Source organism: Cynara cardunculus (genome assembly GCF_001531365.2).
Source record: "Cynara cardunculus var. scolymus isolate 2C chromosome LG 1, CcrdV1, whole genome shotgun sequence".
Lineage (NCBI taxonomy): Eukaryota > Viridiplantae > Streptophyta > Magnoliopsida > Asterales > Asteraceae > Cynara > Cynara cardunculus.
The window spans coordinates 68,930-85,636 of NC_037528.1; the positions used below are offsets into that span (position 1 = coordinate 68,930).

At 34.4% G+C, this 16,707-nt stretch overlaps 4 protein-coding genes across 5 annotated transcripts; 1 reads left to right on the top strand and 3 right to left on the bottom strand.

Moving 5' to 3' along the window:
- Positions 1-3,124: 3,124 nt before the first annotated feature.
- LOC112514161 (protein phosphatase 2C 57) lies at positions 3,125-6,251 on the bottom strand. Its single transcript, XM_025120495.1, has 11 exons — positions 5,804-6,251; positions 5,154-5,282; positions 4,928-5,030; positions 4,643-4,753; positions 4,174-4,253; positions 4,024-4,077; positions 3,817-3,933; positions 3,652-3,706; positions 3,541-3,573; positions 3,422-3,468; positions 3,125-3,344 (listed from the first exon to the last, which is right to left on the bottom strand). The coding sequence occupies exons 1-11, from the start codon at positions 6,148-6,150 to the stop codon at positions 3,221-3,223; spliced, it is 1,200 nt and encodes a 399-aa protein (XP_024976263.1). The 5' UTR covers positions 6,151-6,251; the 3' UTR covers positions 3,125-3,220.
- Positions 6,252-6,762: 511 nt separating this feature from the next.
- Positions 6,763-8,871, bottom strand: LOC112525579 (histone-lysine N-methyltransferase ATXR6). Its single transcript, XM_025135766.1, has 6 exons — positions 8,550-8,871; positions 7,892-7,972; positions 7,554-7,783; positions 7,368-7,468; positions 7,061-7,273; positions 6,763-6,979 (listed from the first exon to the last, which is right to left on the bottom strand). Exons 1-6 carry the CDS (start codon positions 8,830-8,832, stop codon positions 6,820-6,822), a joined length of 1,068 nt encoding a protein of 355 aa, XP_024991534.1. The 5' UTR covers positions 8,833-8,871; the 3' UTR covers positions 6,763-6,819.
- Positions 8,872-9,707: 836 nt separating this feature from the next.
- LOC112516968 lies at positions 9,708-13,698 on the top strand. Of its 2 annotated transcripts, none has more exons than XM_025124247.1 (5): positions 9,708-10,063; positions 10,743-10,948; positions 11,945-12,043; positions 12,270-12,343; positions 13,111-13,698. In XM_025124247.1, the coding sequence occupies exons 1-5, from the start codon at positions 9,763-9,765 to the stop codon at positions 13,334-13,336; spliced, it is 906 nt and encodes a 301-aa protein (XP_024980015.1). In that variant the 5' UTR covers positions 9,708-9,762; the 3' UTR covers positions 13,337-13,698. The 2 variants fall into 2 exon arrangements, with proteins under 2 accessions (XP_024980015.1, XP_024980023.1); XM_025124255.1 differs by lacking the exon at positions 13,111-13,698 and adding an exon at positions 12,575-12,809.
- Positions 13,699-14,832: 1,134 nt separating this feature from the next.
- Positions 14,833-16,058, bottom strand: LOC112529150 (dof zinc finger protein DOF4.6-like). The gene is made up of 2 exons (XM_025140245.1): positions 15,981-16,058; positions 14,833-15,545 (listed from the first exon to the last, which is right to left on the bottom strand). Exons 1-2 carry the CDS (start codon positions 16,020-16,022, stop codon positions 14,865-14,867), a joined length of 723 nt encoding a protein of 240 aa, XP_024996013.1. The 5' UTR covers positions 16,023-16,058; the 3' UTR covers positions 14,833-14,864.
- Between the last annotated feature and the right edge of the window lie 649 nt (positions 16,059-16,707).

The window sequence follows — 16,707 nt, forward strand, 5'->3', positions numbered from 1 at the left end:
CTAATTATATTTTAGATTTTTTATATTTAAAATGAGATATTTATCATGTATTTGATTTGTTTATCTGCAATTAGTTACACGAATTTAGATATGGGATGAAATCGGATAGGGATGAACGGATTTAAGAGTTTTGAAGAGTTTTAAGAGTTTTTAAGAGTTTTAGCCAAATGCTTTATAATATAGTATAGATATATATATATATATATATATATATATATAAAATTTTATAAAAATTATATATTAGCGGCGTTTTGGTGGATTGGGCGGGTTGAGTTAGGCCCAACCCAATTTCAACCCTCCTAATTGGCGGTTAGCGGTTTGGCGGGTGGACGGTTTGGCGGTTAGGCGGGTTGGATTTATAATTGGGTTGTTAACGGATTGGGTTGGGCGGGTTTTGTGGGTTGACGGTTTTTTGTGCACCCCTAGAAACCATGAAATGGTTTCACTTTCTTCAATCACCCATTACATCGGCCAGCATGGTTTGATGAGTCATTTGTCATTTCACGTTATTGATAATGAATTTACAGCACCTATATCATCATGCACCCTATTTATCATGCACCCATTTCATGCACCACCCATTTCATCATGCACAAATTTCATAATCATTTTCATTTACTCCATATACCAATTTTACTATGTATGAAAACCGGTTTCATGAATATTTTTTTTGATTCTATTACTGATTTTGTGAATTTATTAAATCTAATATCTTCGATTTTCATGAATCTTGGCAATAATAAACCGAGACACAATATAAATAAATCCAATTTTTAATATTATAATTTAATTAAATTTTTAAATATTATTATTTATAAAATTTTCTTTAATTATTATGTTACCTTAATTAAGATTTATTATTAACTTCCATATTTAATAGAAATCAATGCAAATGACAAATATACCCTTAATAATTAAAGTTAATTAAAAAAAATTGAATTTTCCTATTGATCGAAATTAATTTACACGGTTTCTAAAAATTATACGGTCAAAATTTTCATTTGACCGTGCCTCTATTTATATAAAAAATAAAAAGAAAGATATTTATATTGGAATTGAAAGAGAAATTAAATGAATGAGTGAATGTAGGTATGAAAATGGAATAAATATTGTATCCTTGATATTATATCATATATATATATATATATATATATATATATATATATATATAGGTGGAGCTTCAATTTCCATTGATAGGTGTTACCAGCAAAGCAAACATGTCTAGAAGCGGTGGTTCTCTGCTAATTTCCATCATCATGCTGCTGCTGCTGCTCATCAATTGTAGTGCAGGTAACGTGATCATCCCCCAGGATGAGGATGGTGTTAGTGTGAAGATACTCTCAAGGAAGCCTTCACCGCTTGTCATGGACTACGATGATCCAGGTGCCAACCACAAGCATGATCCAACCAACCCACCTGCCACCAATTCCAATAACACAAATTAATCTCTCTCTCTCTATGTATTCTCAATGAATCATAATAAATAAATTAACCTTCGTGTTGTTACCAATTTATCATTCTTTTGATCTCTTGCCCTCACTTACGTTATCGGGATATATTCTCGATCATTATAATAAATTGTTGATGAGTGTATCTAATCAAGTAAGATTTGACTCCCTTGTTTTACAAGATAAGATTTTTGGTCTTTGTTTTATTTATTTTTGGGTAAGTTTCTTGGTTTTAGTCATATTATCAGTCCGCATAAGGTAGGCAAAAACAAATTAATAAAACTTCCAACATCTATAATACATTTTATGCAATTTGATATTTTCTGAAGGGAAACACAAACCTCTTTACAACAAATCACTAGGTATAATTCATGTCTCCGATCAAGATTCTCATGTTCCTGACCTTAATTATAGTCAATAGGTTATATACTAAAAATATTTAAAAGAGAGAATTAAAGATGAAAAAAAGATTTACATCCCTTTATATTTATATATTTAATAAAATATTATTTTTTCTTTTTTTCTAAACATTTAATTTCAAGCATTCTTATAAAAAAAGTAATAAAAAATCAATTTTATATATTTTTTAAATTTGAAGAATTTCACGGTCTCCTTTCCACGCTTTAAAACCTCTGAATATGGTATCTCATATTTTAAAAAGTAACACTATTAATTTAGATGCAATTTTATACAAATACGCTCAATAATAATCTATTTAAAATAAAAAGAAAATGTAAAAATCCGTTTTATTTCAAAGATTTTGTTGAAGACCACGTATATATGCCATTTCTCCTTTTGAAGAATGGTTTAAACAACTTTATGAAGCCAAATTTCAACCAAAAAAATGTTCAATTCTCTCAATCTTTTTTTTTTCTTAATCGACATATTGATTAATCCGTAAACAAACATGGGTGTCGAGCAAATAATTCGCTAAAACAATTAGAGCATCTATAATAGTGGAACTTCTAAAAACCTCACTTGCCATATTTTTCCATACCACGTTATTGTCATTTCCACAAATTAATAGAATCTACAATAAAGATTCTTAAAAAAAAACTCACTTCCCATTTTTTAATTCATAAAATAAAATTTTATTTATATATTATTATATAAACTTAATATGTATATATTATACTAATTATAAAAAATTCAAATACAATTTACTAATTTTCACTTTTCTATATTAAATAATTTTTATTTGTTAATTTACATATTTTCTTACCATATTTGAAAAACAATAAAAAAAGATAAAATTAATTTTATACTATAATCGAAAAAAAATGCAAAATTACATACATATTGATCTTTATAAAAAGTAAGACTAAATGATAAAGAATAAGATAATTAAAAATTAAACTTATTAATATAAAAACTTGTATAAAAATTTAAAAGAAACAAAAAATAAAACAAAATCAAAAACTTTATTTTGTAATAATTAATTTATAATTTTTTGTACCAAGTTTAAGTTTTATGTTTTGATTTATTAAAAAATAATGAAAGTAACAAATAAAAAATAAGAAAAAAAGGAACGTATACAAGAACTTAACTTCTTGTTCATGCACCCGATTTTTAATAAGAACATGTGATTAGACAAGAACCCCTATCCCAATAACGAGGTTCTTGTAAAACTCAACACGAACCTCTCCATTTCAGGTGCTGTTTTACTCCATTTCGGATGCTCTTAAAACAGCACCTTACCATTAACGTAATATGAATAGAAGGTAAACAATATGTTGATTATATACAGAGATTGATTGCAATGGTTTCAAGTTTCAAAAGGAAGCGGTAGATGACATCCATATCCCAAATGAGACGATACCGATGGTAGCAAAAGCTTGGATGAGTTCGTACACAAAGTTTTGTTTCTGTATAGCTATATTTTGCCAATCCGTCCGCCTATCAACAACAGATACTAGGTTTAGAGAAGTGAAAGGGATTGCCAATTTATATAGATACCAATATGAAATGCATACCCCAAATCAGCAATGACAATGGTTACATTATCCTGAGAATATTGGTCCTGCAATAAAAGGCGAGTCAAGTGAGAAGGGTAACCAAATCAAAAGGTGAAAATGTCTCCACAAGTCATTACCAATGCCATTTGAGCTAGAGCTTCAGATGCAACCTGTACCAACAAAACTAAGTTATGCAAATTTTCTTGGAACAAAACAATCCATTGACGGTTACAAAGAAAACTGGTTACCTGCACATCTCCATGTTCCCTAAGTTGGTTCCTGACAAAGTTGACAGCATCCGAACTGAAAATAGTCGAATTTGTTCATCCCAAAGTTAACGTGGCAAGAAGAAAACTAGTTTGACCCATTTCACCATGCCATGAAAATGAAAAATAGAGAAGGTGAAATTGAACCTGTTTATGTAATCCCATAAGCCATCAGTTGCTAACAGTACAAACTCTGCATCAGTCCCCATTGTCACATGATAAATATCAGGAGTAGCAATAACCAAGTCTCCCACAAACCGTATGCTGTAACAGATAAACCCCAATTTACAAGAAAGCAGACGAGAAAAGTCCTCACATAAATCTATCTACACAAAAAAGTATCAGAAAACCTACCGGGATATAAATTTTTGAGTCCATCTACCTTCCTCAACTCCTTTTTCCAGCATCCTTTCAATAGTTAAAGGGGATGTCAATGTAATTTACAACAACTATATCCACATATCAACGACAAATAAGGATTTAAACAAGAAATAGAGAGACTACTCGTTCTTCTTTGTCTTAAATCGCATGTCCCCAAAGGCACGGGATATAGAGATATCTCCACAAATTCTTCCATCTACAATCTACAAAGACCATGTACAAAAATAGATAAGCTGTGCAAACCAAAGGAGTTCATTGTAATTTATACTGGCCTCAGGCATAGGTGACAACTAAGTCACCATAATTCTAATAAGAGAATTCAACTAGAGAAATATTGAGTGTCGATTCTTGGAACCGTATTGATATCAGAAACACGAAAATGCTATACTCAAGAAACTGAAATCAATATTATTTGTCAATTAGAGTTGTTTGAGAAGTTGCAATGTATAAATATAAGTTCGATCCTTGCAACTAAAGTATAGGTGATCGACTCTGCCATAGTTTTTGGAGATCTTTTTATCATCAAACCATCACATAAAACGAAGCAAGTGAAACAGTGAAATAAATAGAAAATAAGAACAGAATAACACACCCATCCACCTGCTTCTCTGACTCGCTTAATTTCTTGAAGAGAAACCTTGTGTCTTCCATAGGGTCTGTGAGAATTGGTCAGCACTTCTGGTTTTCCAGATTTTGAAAGTACCTGCCAAGAAGTTTGCCAGAAACTGCAAGTGTAAAAAACAGATCTAACTACACCCTTCATCCCACTACTTTGGCTCAAAAATCAGGAATTGCATTCTATGCCTCTTTTAAACATGAAAATAACATCTAGAGTGAAAGCAAGCATAAAAATTTAAAAAAAGTATCAGGGACATACCGCACACGAGTCACCAACATGGGAGATGAATAGCATGTCATTTCCTACAAACATAGTGGTAGCTGTTGCACCAGATTCGTCGTCCTTCCCGCTCATCTCAAGCCTTTACAAAATGAAACAGCATCTAAACCTTCAACGCAATAATACAGAAAATGAAATCATACTGACTCCTTTGACAATTTCTTGAGACAATACAAATTGTAAGTGTAAGTATATGTTAAATTACCAATTCAGAAGTTTGGCATCAGCATTCATGAAAGCCTCTTTCAATGCCTTTTCAATTTCTGTCAAGTCTTTTTTACTCAGCAATATCCCCCCTTGTAGAGCCTTGACACACTCCTTGTATAGCTCCTCCCTGTGATTGACATACATATCAAAATATTTCCAGAACATATCATCTTCGAATGATAAACCACACTGTACAGCATGTAGTTTCTGGTACAATCTTATATGCAAAATGGAAAAGTTCCTTATGAAACAGCACAACTCCCAACTCAGCAATTTTGAAAAGTGTTTTAACTCTGGTTTACTGGTTTATAATCTCAACATGTGAGTGGGATATGCTTAGCTAGTCTGGAGTTCAAGGCATGGATCAATTTGAACTGAATTTGCTTCAATCCAGAACATTGGAGTTCCTAAATACATTCTAAGTAAGAAAAATGTGTCTGTATGCTCCTAAGCTTGATGAAACTACCACTAAGTTGAGAGTCTAAATCGGACTCACAGATATTATCTTACCAGCTGAAGGGATAAGTAAAACTTAGAAAATCATGAAATCAAAATACTTTTGTATCAATTCTAATCCTCTAAAAAAGGGGTTTTCTAGATGATTCCCATGATTGTTAGCTTAAAGATACTAATCAAGCAAAAACAAACCTGAGGAACTTGACAGAAGAGAATCCCGCATGGCCATCGAAAACAGCAGCAAAATGGAAACCGTCAAGCTCGTTATTAGACGATGACGCGACTATAACAGCATCGTCCTCCATCTCCTCGCGGGCACCCTGTAATTTGGCGGAACCCCATCTGATCCCAGAGGCAAGGCCGTCGGAGAGAGAAGAAGGCGCGTCGATTGCAATCGCCGAACAACACCTGAGGCTGCCTTGTCTACTCCAGTTTTTCAAAATTATATTGCTATTATTATTACTAGTCTTCTTCAAATTGAAGTTACTGACGTTGTTGTTGAGTAGAAATCTCTGCATGCGTGGGCTCCATAAAGCCATTGATGACAGAAGATGGAGGTTGGAAGACGAGGTAGAATTGTGGAAGAGAGGTGAAGCTCCGAAGATAAGACAGCAGAGGAGGGCGAATGCGGACCGCTAACTGGTTTAACGGATTAGATCATCTCTTCTCCATTTTTTATTTCGATAATTAATCATATCATATAAAAAAAGATTTTTTATAATTGAATTATTTCAAACTGATAAAAGATTTATTAGAAAATAGTGATAGTGTTTATGTTCCATTTTCTTCAATACAAAAAAGATCACAACAGTTACTGAATATACAATATTTACTTCTAATAAAAAACAATACTTTTAAAACAAACTAAAATAAAAATACTTAATTAAAAAAAAGAAAGATTATCTATGTAATTTTCCCATCAAGTCATACCAATACAGTACAAAATCTTGCAAGAAAAAAAACAAAGTCAAGATACAACCCCAATAACTCTTTTCTCAACCATTGAAACAAATCCAAGGTTTCAAGTCCTTCATCCCAACCATTTGGATATAAATCATGCCAGTTCATTTCTGTAAATAATTGTACCACTTGAAGAAGCTCAAGTAAACATCTACTCAAAAATTCTACCAAGAGTGGTGGTGGTGGTGGTGGTGGTGGTGGTGGTTAAACTCAATGTATATAACAAAAATAGGGGGAGAGGGTCAGGGTCATACAAAATGATGGGTAGGGTACTCATGTTCATATGCATTATAGTCATAGTACAATCTCTCTCCCTTTGATATATCTCTGTTTGCTATCAGCAACACCCTTGCTTCACCATCTACATCAAATCTCACACACTTCAAATTCTGCTTCTTTTTCCCTTCTCTGTATACAACAAAATTTACTAATTAGTTACATGTTAATCCATTCTTAAGTGGAATACATCACAAGCCAAACAGGACTTACGGTGTGTGATTATTAATGCCATTGATGAATCGAGCAATATTGCTGCGTTTGTCAGGACAAATTACAAGACTTTTTGATGAATCAGCAGCACAAAGTAGAGTCATGATACTATCTCCATCATCATTTTCTCGACGTTCCAAGTAATCAACATCTCCAACATATTCAGTGATTATTGTCAAGTCTTTAATAAATTTATCAGCTTCTACAGTGAAACTGTTACAATTATACAGCCAGGCTCGATTTATTAATCTCATCATCAAGTACCAAAAGGACAAAGATAGAGAATATTTAGCAAAACTCCACTCACCCTTCCACAGGATCAAAAACAACCATAAGAGGTGGGCACTCTCCCTTTCCCATCATACTCTTGCATAGATTCAGAGCCTCATTGTCTTCTCTTGATAAAACCTGATCAATTAGTCATTTAACTCGTCATCATCCAGTTTAGAGTGAAGAAACTTGCATAAAAATCTTAAAAGAAATGAAGACTTACCTGCATTCCCCCCTTCTCATAAGCAGGACAGTTTGCTAGCTTAGGAGCCATGCCATGAATATATGTGAGCTCATTACTGAACTCAGCTCCTGTTGCTGTCAATGCTGTTGCTAGTGATGCCATTTGTTCCAATCTTCTTGCAGCATCCTCACTTGGACTATAGGGCAATAGCCTTCTTTTTTTCTTTGATGTTGCTAGGCTACTTGTCCTTCGCCTTTTCTTACGGGCATCTAGGATGAGATAATAAAATAAGCATGAACAATCTTTTTCTGTAATGGAATGCATAACCATGAAGTAATGGAACATCAAAAGACATGAATTCATGATCTTTTTTCTACCTTGGCAAACTTTTTCACTTGACTGTGAGGTCCTTTGAATGCGAAAAAAGTCGACAATTTTGGTTTGAACCAACGGGAATCCTGAATGTAGAGCAATACATAAACTTGTTAGAGGTGCATCAATTATTTCTGAACCAAATTTGATCTATACAATAGGATATTGTTGCATACCATTTGAAAGATAATAATAATACATAAATGATAATCCAGATGCTAAAACTCCAAAAGCAACCACAAATTTACACAAGAGCTCCAAGGCTCGTATCATAGAATTTAGGGTTCTTTTTCCATAAACTTTGGTTAACTTGGTTACAAACAACCCAAGTTGTATATACAGTTATTAAGTAATGACAAATCGTCGCTCGATAATATATGAATCGAATCCGTATTAGTACTGTTATCGAACGAAAGATGTCAATATCGTAGAACCCCAAAATTCCCATAACTCTACGAGTGGGATATAGGGTTGCAATGTGGATCTCTTCACTCAAGCCAAGATCCCAATAATGGATGAGGCGCTTTGTACGATTTAATTCAGCATCGCCAATAATATAACTTTTTAGTTGCACAACGAAAAACGAAAAAACCCTAATACACAAAAATCAAATGGGGAAAATGCAAAACATGTAAACTGTATTAAATAAAAAAGATAACATACTTGCAATGGTCTTGCGATTAGCGAAACAAGATGGACAGTACCATGACCCCGATGGAACAGAAGCAAGAATAGGTCTGAGGCAAAACAAGTGAAACCCTCGGTCACACTGGTCGCAGAGTAGGAGTTCCGATCCAAAGTCACCCGACCCACATTCCTCACATCTTGTATCGTCGTACTCGAACTCATCTGCGCTCTTAGATTTCGATCTTTTCCTAGATGAAGATCGGATGGAATTAGTAGCTTGGGTCCTCCGTCTAGCTACCACTCTTGGCGCAGAAGCCATCGTTTACGAAGGTGGGAATCTAGAGGGAGTGAAGAGGTGGAAGTGTCTGCGTAGATATATATACATTATATATATATGTATCGAGTTCGCGGGAAATCCCGGCCAGCGATTTTCAATTGGCGCCCTAATTCAAGTTTTATGGGGGGTGGACTCGAATTGGGGCTTAATATCGGCTTCCGACTTTTCCATCCCAATTGCAATAACCATTTCTATTTCATTTTATCGATTTTAAAAAACAGTAATTCAACATTTAATTCATTATAAAATATTCATTTTAATCAAATCACCTAACATTAATAATTAATAAACTTTTTTTATTTTTCTTAAAATAAGTAACTAGATTAATGAAAAAAACCCCTAAAATATTGTTTTTATAGAAGAACTACAACAAATATATCATTCTCACATTCATAATCTCCTTTTATTCTGATATATCTCATACTCATATCATTCCAAAAGATGACTAAGGGGCCGTTTACCAAATGCTTACTTGAGTAAACGCTTACCAAATCACATTACATTATACGATGAATATGGTAAGAACCAAGAATCTTACCCGGTAAGAGCAAAACAAGAATCAAGAGTCTTGCACGGTAAGTGAGGGCAACGACTCTTACCATGGTAAGTGCTTACCAGGTAAATTGTTGCATACGATGCCGTTTTGATGGACTAAAATCTTACGCGATAAGTAAATGATAGTGTTACTTTTTGTCGATAAGCACTTACCACGTAAATATTTCGTAAACGGCCCATAACTTTAATAATTTTCAATGAATTGGATCGGATCGATTGGGCCTTTGGTGGTTTTTGGTTGATCCATTTATAGGCCCATGATTATCAGATCCCTCTCATTCTCATTATCTCATACCATACCAGTGTGCGTCCGTTGTCTCTGTGTGTGTGATGTGAGAGAGGGGAGACGGGATAGAGATGTACCTAAAGAAGGCCTTTTGGAGCGAAGTACTGAAATCGGGGACAGAGAATAATGATAAATCGCCGGACACGACGGTGCCCTCGCCGGTGACTGATCTGGTGAGCTCACTCGACGATCAAAGACTCTACAGGGAGGTAACTCTCGCACTACGAACCGGACTCCGTGACGCACGCTCCGATTTCTCATTTCTACGACTACATGGCCTTGGTAACATCCTTAAATTCCTTCGATCCGTCGCGGCCTCCGATTCCACTATCAACCTTTTCTGCAACAGCCAATCCATTACGGCTCTCCAAGGTACTGTACGCCACATTGTGCAAATCAGGATATTTGGAAAAAGATCAGATCAGTTCAGAACTATGTATTTGGAGTTCATATAATCATATGTGACAACTATTCATTATTTCCCTCTTTAATGTTTTGTATTTTATTTCATCTCTTGGATAACCATTACCTTTGCTTACTAAGATAACTTATTAGCATATAATCTGATTAGTTGACCTACAATGTTGATCTGGTATAGCTACTGTCATCGATCTCAAGGAGTTGCCGGCGGAAGGAACTAAAATTGAATGAAATCAGTTAGGAGTTTTCTGTTACTTTTTGCTGTTTGGTATCGTGCTAGGAAATAATAACCAAACGGAGGCCTATCATATCTTTGACTCATTGTTAGTCCGGATGCTTAAATTGTGTATTCACTAGGCCACTATTAATGTTAGTTCAACGTGTACGAGTTTGAATATAATATCAATTACAGTGAATTGTTATCGTTTCTTCTTTTGATATTGAGTTACCAAATTGAGATCTATGTTTATCAGGCACTATATGTATCTAAATTTTGGACAACTGTCCTGCAACTTGTTGAGCTGTGACGAATTATGGCTTTGATCAGATTTGGTTACTTTTATGGGTTTACAGTAGGATTTATGATACAAAGGAACTAAAATCCGTTTTGTGTTCTTTTGATGCTTCATAGTGGTCCCAGCTCTGTTTCAACACTCTTTACAAGAGACGGAGGATCAGATAGTGAGCAATTTGGATCACATTTTCAGTGTTGAACCCTTGAAAATAAAAAGTCCTTCTACTGATACTGAAGTTTCACTTGCACTAAGAGTTTTGGAAGGATGTTGTTTACTCCACAAGGAGAGCACGATTTTAGCCCATCAGTTCAAGGCTATTCAGGTGGATCCCATGAGCCTTCATATTAAGTGATTGTTGAATCATGTATATGCACTATCTTTGTTCTCCATAACATCATGAATACGTATAGGGCAAAGAGGTGGAGGGAAATAGAAGTTTGTGTTTCTTGAGCTTTTCTATCAGTGAAGTTAAGTGGATACAACTGGCTTAGGTAGCGATGAGTAGCACATTCTATAAATGCCACTCACAATTGGGTAATTTGTAGTTCAAGAAACAAATGAAAAATGTTAAATGTACATTTTATGTTGCAAGGATACAAGTAAGGGGCTATGGTGCGTGGTTCGTGGGAGGCAGAAATTCCAAGAGTGCTTATGTATGTGTACATGTGTGTATATATACATGTCTAAAACCAAAACAATAAAAGAAATAAGTTATTTATGATTCATACATTTACTATGAGTATACGTGTGGAACTACTGGGAGGAACCCCCCCCCCCCCTCCCCAAGCTCCCTGGAGATAATGTAGCTATGAGGGTATTTAAAATTTTCACATGACATCATTCATGTAATAACCACAAATAAATAGCGGGTGAACTTTAGTGGTAAACTTAAAAATGAAAGAAAGATGCAGAGAAGGAGCCTTTGCTTCTCAGTACTTGGTGTGGATTAACTATTGAAATTAATCGCAAACATGAAATGAATTCTGCAGTAGCATCCTGAACATAAACATGCATCCCATCCATGAAGTTCTCTCCCACTTTTTGTTCTCAAAAATAATTCTTTAGCGGCAGCCAGTTCACAAAGTTTCATCTAAGGGTTTTTATCTTAAAATCTTTGATTATATAGATGTTGTGTTGGCAGTTTCCGGAATTATCTTGGGGGATTGGTTTGAGGTTGAGAATAAAGCATGTCAATTGAAAATGTGACGCTTGATTTAGATATTGTTTATGGTCAAAGAAATATGTTTCTAGATGTTCCGTTTCAGAGAACATAGGAAGGTCAAGTTTAACAAAACACACAAGATGCATTTGAATGCAGGTTTTGATGAACATATTAGCAACACGAGGAGTGCTTGAGCAAGGGTCTTGCTTAGATGCTCTTATCTCAATAATGTTGGACTCTCCCCTCAATCAAATGGTATGTTTCTTGTTATATGATGTTCAAGTTAACAACAAATGGGCTTAAGAAGGTTTTACAACAGTAACAAGTAAACATACTGATGTACTAAAGATGGTCCCGTATTTTTGCTTAATCCCTCGGTCGCCTGTTTTATCATTCTTATTTTGTCTAAAACTTCTTCAGTTTTTACCGATGATTCTCTAACTAAGCAACCTGCTCTTTTGTGGTCGACTGATGATACCAGGATTTTGAGGATTGTAATGGCATCGAGGAAGTTGCATTGCTTATAGGAGACAAACAAGTGGATGAGAATTTGAGGTAAGCTTTCAACTCTGCGATTAAGTTATCATAAGACACCCTCTAATTTGAGAGTGCAACTTCAACATGAAATAATAAAGATAACCTTCAAATCAACTTAAAACCGTGGTTTGAACTTATTAGTAGCCCATTAGGGAAGGCTTGAATGGAACATCTGTGGTAGATGCATAATTGCAACCGGTTACACCTCGTGGGGACACCACATACTTAAATTCTCTATGTTCTCTTCAGACGTCCAAAGAAACCCAAACAAAATCTCAGAATCATCGTCCGCAGGAGATGCATAATTCCAATCTGTTATATATCAAACTTGTTCTATACCATTGTGACAGTCCGAGATAAAAGTAGTGGGTTGGCGTAATAACCTCCAGATGAGCTTAGAACTCATGGTGAGAAGTTGTATCTCATTACTTAAGGCTTGTAAGGATTGCAAAATTCATATCCGTAATCGATGTGCAGTAGATCTTACATCTTGCTCCACACATGATTTCCGTTATATCATTTTTCTTGGTGGTTGTGCGTATGATGAAAATTAGCCACTGCATGTTTATTTGATAACTGTGTTGTTGGATGACGAGTCTTGTGCAAAGTGTCCATATAAAGCCGTTCTTTGTAAAGTAGCCTTGTTGTATCTGCTAGTGTGACGATGAGGTCCAAATGGAAGTAGTTGGCCTGTGATAGGCTTAATTTTGAACCTCTGTTCGTGCTTTTTTGCTGTTGGTATTCATAATGATTATAAGTAAACTGAGACAGAATGTTGTTGTTAGGCTGAAATGCGGAGAGTTCTTGTTGTTACTGATTGGGCATGTAAATGGGAGGGAAGGTCCTCCGATGGCAGCCATACACGATGACATAAGGCGTCTGTTGGGTGAGAAATCTGCGTCTTTGATATGGGCTGCAAGTCAGTTTGGTTCGACCCTTGATCCTGGCCAAAGACTCACAGCTCTTCACATCCAAGCTCGCAGGGTGCTTGAGTCACTAGACCTATATTGACAAGGTCACATTTGATTGTTTCATTTTGTATGGTTATTGTAAATTTAATTGTTAAAAAAAATGCTAAGTGATTATGATGAATTGATGACTCAAAGAAAGAAAGCCAAGAAAAAAAGGGGCTTGAAAAATGATTACAATGGAGAGTGAAAATAGTCTCTTCATTTCGACCCAAACGATGCTAAAAGGTGTACGATGTGCATCCCGTGTCGTACATTTGTCCATCTGTTAATCTCTGTGTATAATTGGGTTGGGTTCCGGTGAGAAGGAGAATTAAGGTGAGAAACGTAAGAAAAGACCTCCACCTTGGATGCATATTAGGATGAGATGTATTGGAACAATTCTCGTATCAAGCGTGATTAATAAGTGGATTTAAGATTAAATGTGATAAAGGGTCCAGATTTCTTATTACGTTTTTCATTTTAATTCTTCTTCGGATATTATATATATATATATATATATATATATATATATATATCATGAAAATAGTAATGATAAGACCAAACAATGATCTCTTTTTTTTGTTTCTATTTTACTATTGTTCAACTCTCGCCATCTTAGGAACATGGCTCTTTCACCAAATCATTACTAGTGATGTTAAAAACTGATCGAAAGTTCCAATTACATTTTCTTGTTATTGAAAAAAAAAATGTCAATTGGTATCATTTACAATAGATTTGGTTTAAGATTATGTTGGACAAGCTAGTTGATAAGCTAGCTCTTGGTTTTGATAAATTAAAAATTGATCAAAATGTTTTGATAATTTAAAAACTCACTAACGTTTATTTTTGTTAATTTCCATCATGTTCTTAACCAACTTTTGATTTTTACGTTGTTCTCTCCTTGGTATATTATCGATTTATCTCAATCTCCAATTGTTGTTGCATTCTTTCTTTGGTATAATAGAATCCATCATAAATCTTATATACGATTAAAAAAGCCATCTTAAATATAATTTTAAATGAATATCGTTAAACAAACAAAAATAATTGTAGGGTTGAGTTCAAGTGAGAAATGTAAGAAAAGATCTTTACTGAATGTCAATACTAATAAGGTTCACCGAGATCAATTCTCATTTAAACCGCAATTTATGGGTGGACATAAGATTACAAGTGATGAAAGGGTTTTTATGTTTCTCACCATAGTCTCTCTTTTCAGATGATGTTTCTGCCTATAAATGTAAGGATATAACTCATTATTTAATTAGATTAGTAAAATAAAAATATGCTATTACTATAGTTATAACTAAAATTTTGAAGTTTATAATACAGATATTTAGATTGATGGGTTAAAAGTGAGATGATAGTTAAAGAAATTGGGTTGTAATTGTACGGATTCAAATGACCTTAGCGGCATGGATAATATAGTAGTTTTTTTTTATTTTAATGTTCAGTGAATATATACTTACAATCGGGCGATGGATGATTAAAACATGAAATTGAAATTGAGCAAGGCGTGATGATATTAATTAAGTATGTATATTACATAGCAGTAATTAAGAAAGAAAAGCAGTAGATTAAAAGTAATTAATTTACCATGATCCCCCTCCACTCCAATATGAATTAGAATCATCTCCTGGTCCTTGCACTTGATGACTAGTTGATGCCTTCAAATCTTCCAAGGGGAAAAACAGTCTTGCACCTGTACTAGCAGCAGCTGTGTTGGTTGTATCTTGATGATCATTAATATTGTTTTCATCATCATCATCATCATCATATTTTTTATGAAACCCATCCACACAAACCATGGGGTTAACGTTGGAAGACGCTGGCATGAATGAATTCATCATCATCATCATTCCTGTTTCATAATCATTTCCTGCACTAGTACTACCAGTCTTGAAGAATCCCATAGATGAGCATGTGGAGTTTAGGTGATATGCAGATCCATGGTTTTGGATGATATGATGATGACTAGGGTTTTGTGATGCAGGAGGCATGATCATGATGTGATCATCATCATCATCATATGATGATCGTTTGTTCTTTCTTGAAGCACCACCAACTGGAACATTTCTGAGAGAGCCTCCAGCAGTCCAATACCTTCTACAGGTCTTGCAAAAATACCTTGGCTGAGAGAGATTGTAGTTGTTGTAGTAACAGAACTTTGTATGTGATGAAGTGCACCTGGGACAGTTCAAAGCTTGTGGCTTTTCTGCTCTTATTGCTTTCTTTTCTTCCATAGACTTCACCTGCACTCCACCTGCTAATTCCTTGAAAACCAACCATGCAAAAAAAGAAAAGGAGATGAGGATCACAACCCTTTGACTTTGTGTCTGTTTAATTAAGGATTAGATGGTGATCAGAAAAAGGGTTTTGTGCAGCTACTAATTAAACGATAGTACTAACAAAGCTACTTTAAAGAAAAATATATATGATCTAAAAAACTACCAACAATCAAACAGCATATATAATAATAAGTTGAAAGAAACCCCAAAACTAATTAAGGCCAGATATGGTCATAAAAAATGATAAAGAAAAAAAAAAACAAACAAACAGCATAAGTTGAAAGATCTTGGATGGATCCAGCAATAAACATGTGAATTGAAGCAGCCCATCATCATCATCATCATCATATATATGATTAATTTTGTAAAGCTAGAATTAAATGGTTGCATGGGGTTGATTATATATGGTAGTTAATTTACCTTATGAGACAAGCGAGCAGTAGTATTAGCATGATTATCCATGAGAGAGAAATTAATTGAGGAAGAAGGAGAAGAGATCCGGTTATACGTCTCTCACTGTGTTACAGAGAGAGAGAGAGAGAGAGAGAGAGAGAGAGAGAGAGGGGTGTTTGTGTCATTACAGAATTCATCAAACACATTCTCAGCTACTTAAATACCAATCAAAACAATTCTTTTTAATTAACATTTTAATCATAATCACTGTTTGTTTTTAAAAATAAAATAAAAAATAAAAAAAGAAAGAAAGAAAAGTTTGGAAAAAGGGAAATGGCGGTAGGGGAGTGGGATCCACTTGGAATGACAAGGAAACCTTGTTGATTACGACAACATAGCTTAATTGGCGGTGCTACAATTACAAAAGCTATTTGCTAATTAAACATGTATCAGAATTCATTCATGATTTATTAAGCATTTGTGTTTAGATAAGAAAAAGAAAAATAGGAAGACCTCCAATTAGAAATCGAAACGTGTCATCAAGTAAAGTGGAGTGCCAAAACAAGAAAAGAATCCAAAGTCCCATCACCATGCCTCAAAATCCATTTTTCAAACATTTTAACCTTTTTAATTTTCTACATATATCATTGAATTTCAGTAAAAATAAGACTTAATATAACAACGATTTCCATCAAAAGTTGCATTTTATATTAAAATGAGATGCATCATGTGAGTTTGAGATTAAAAGTCTTTA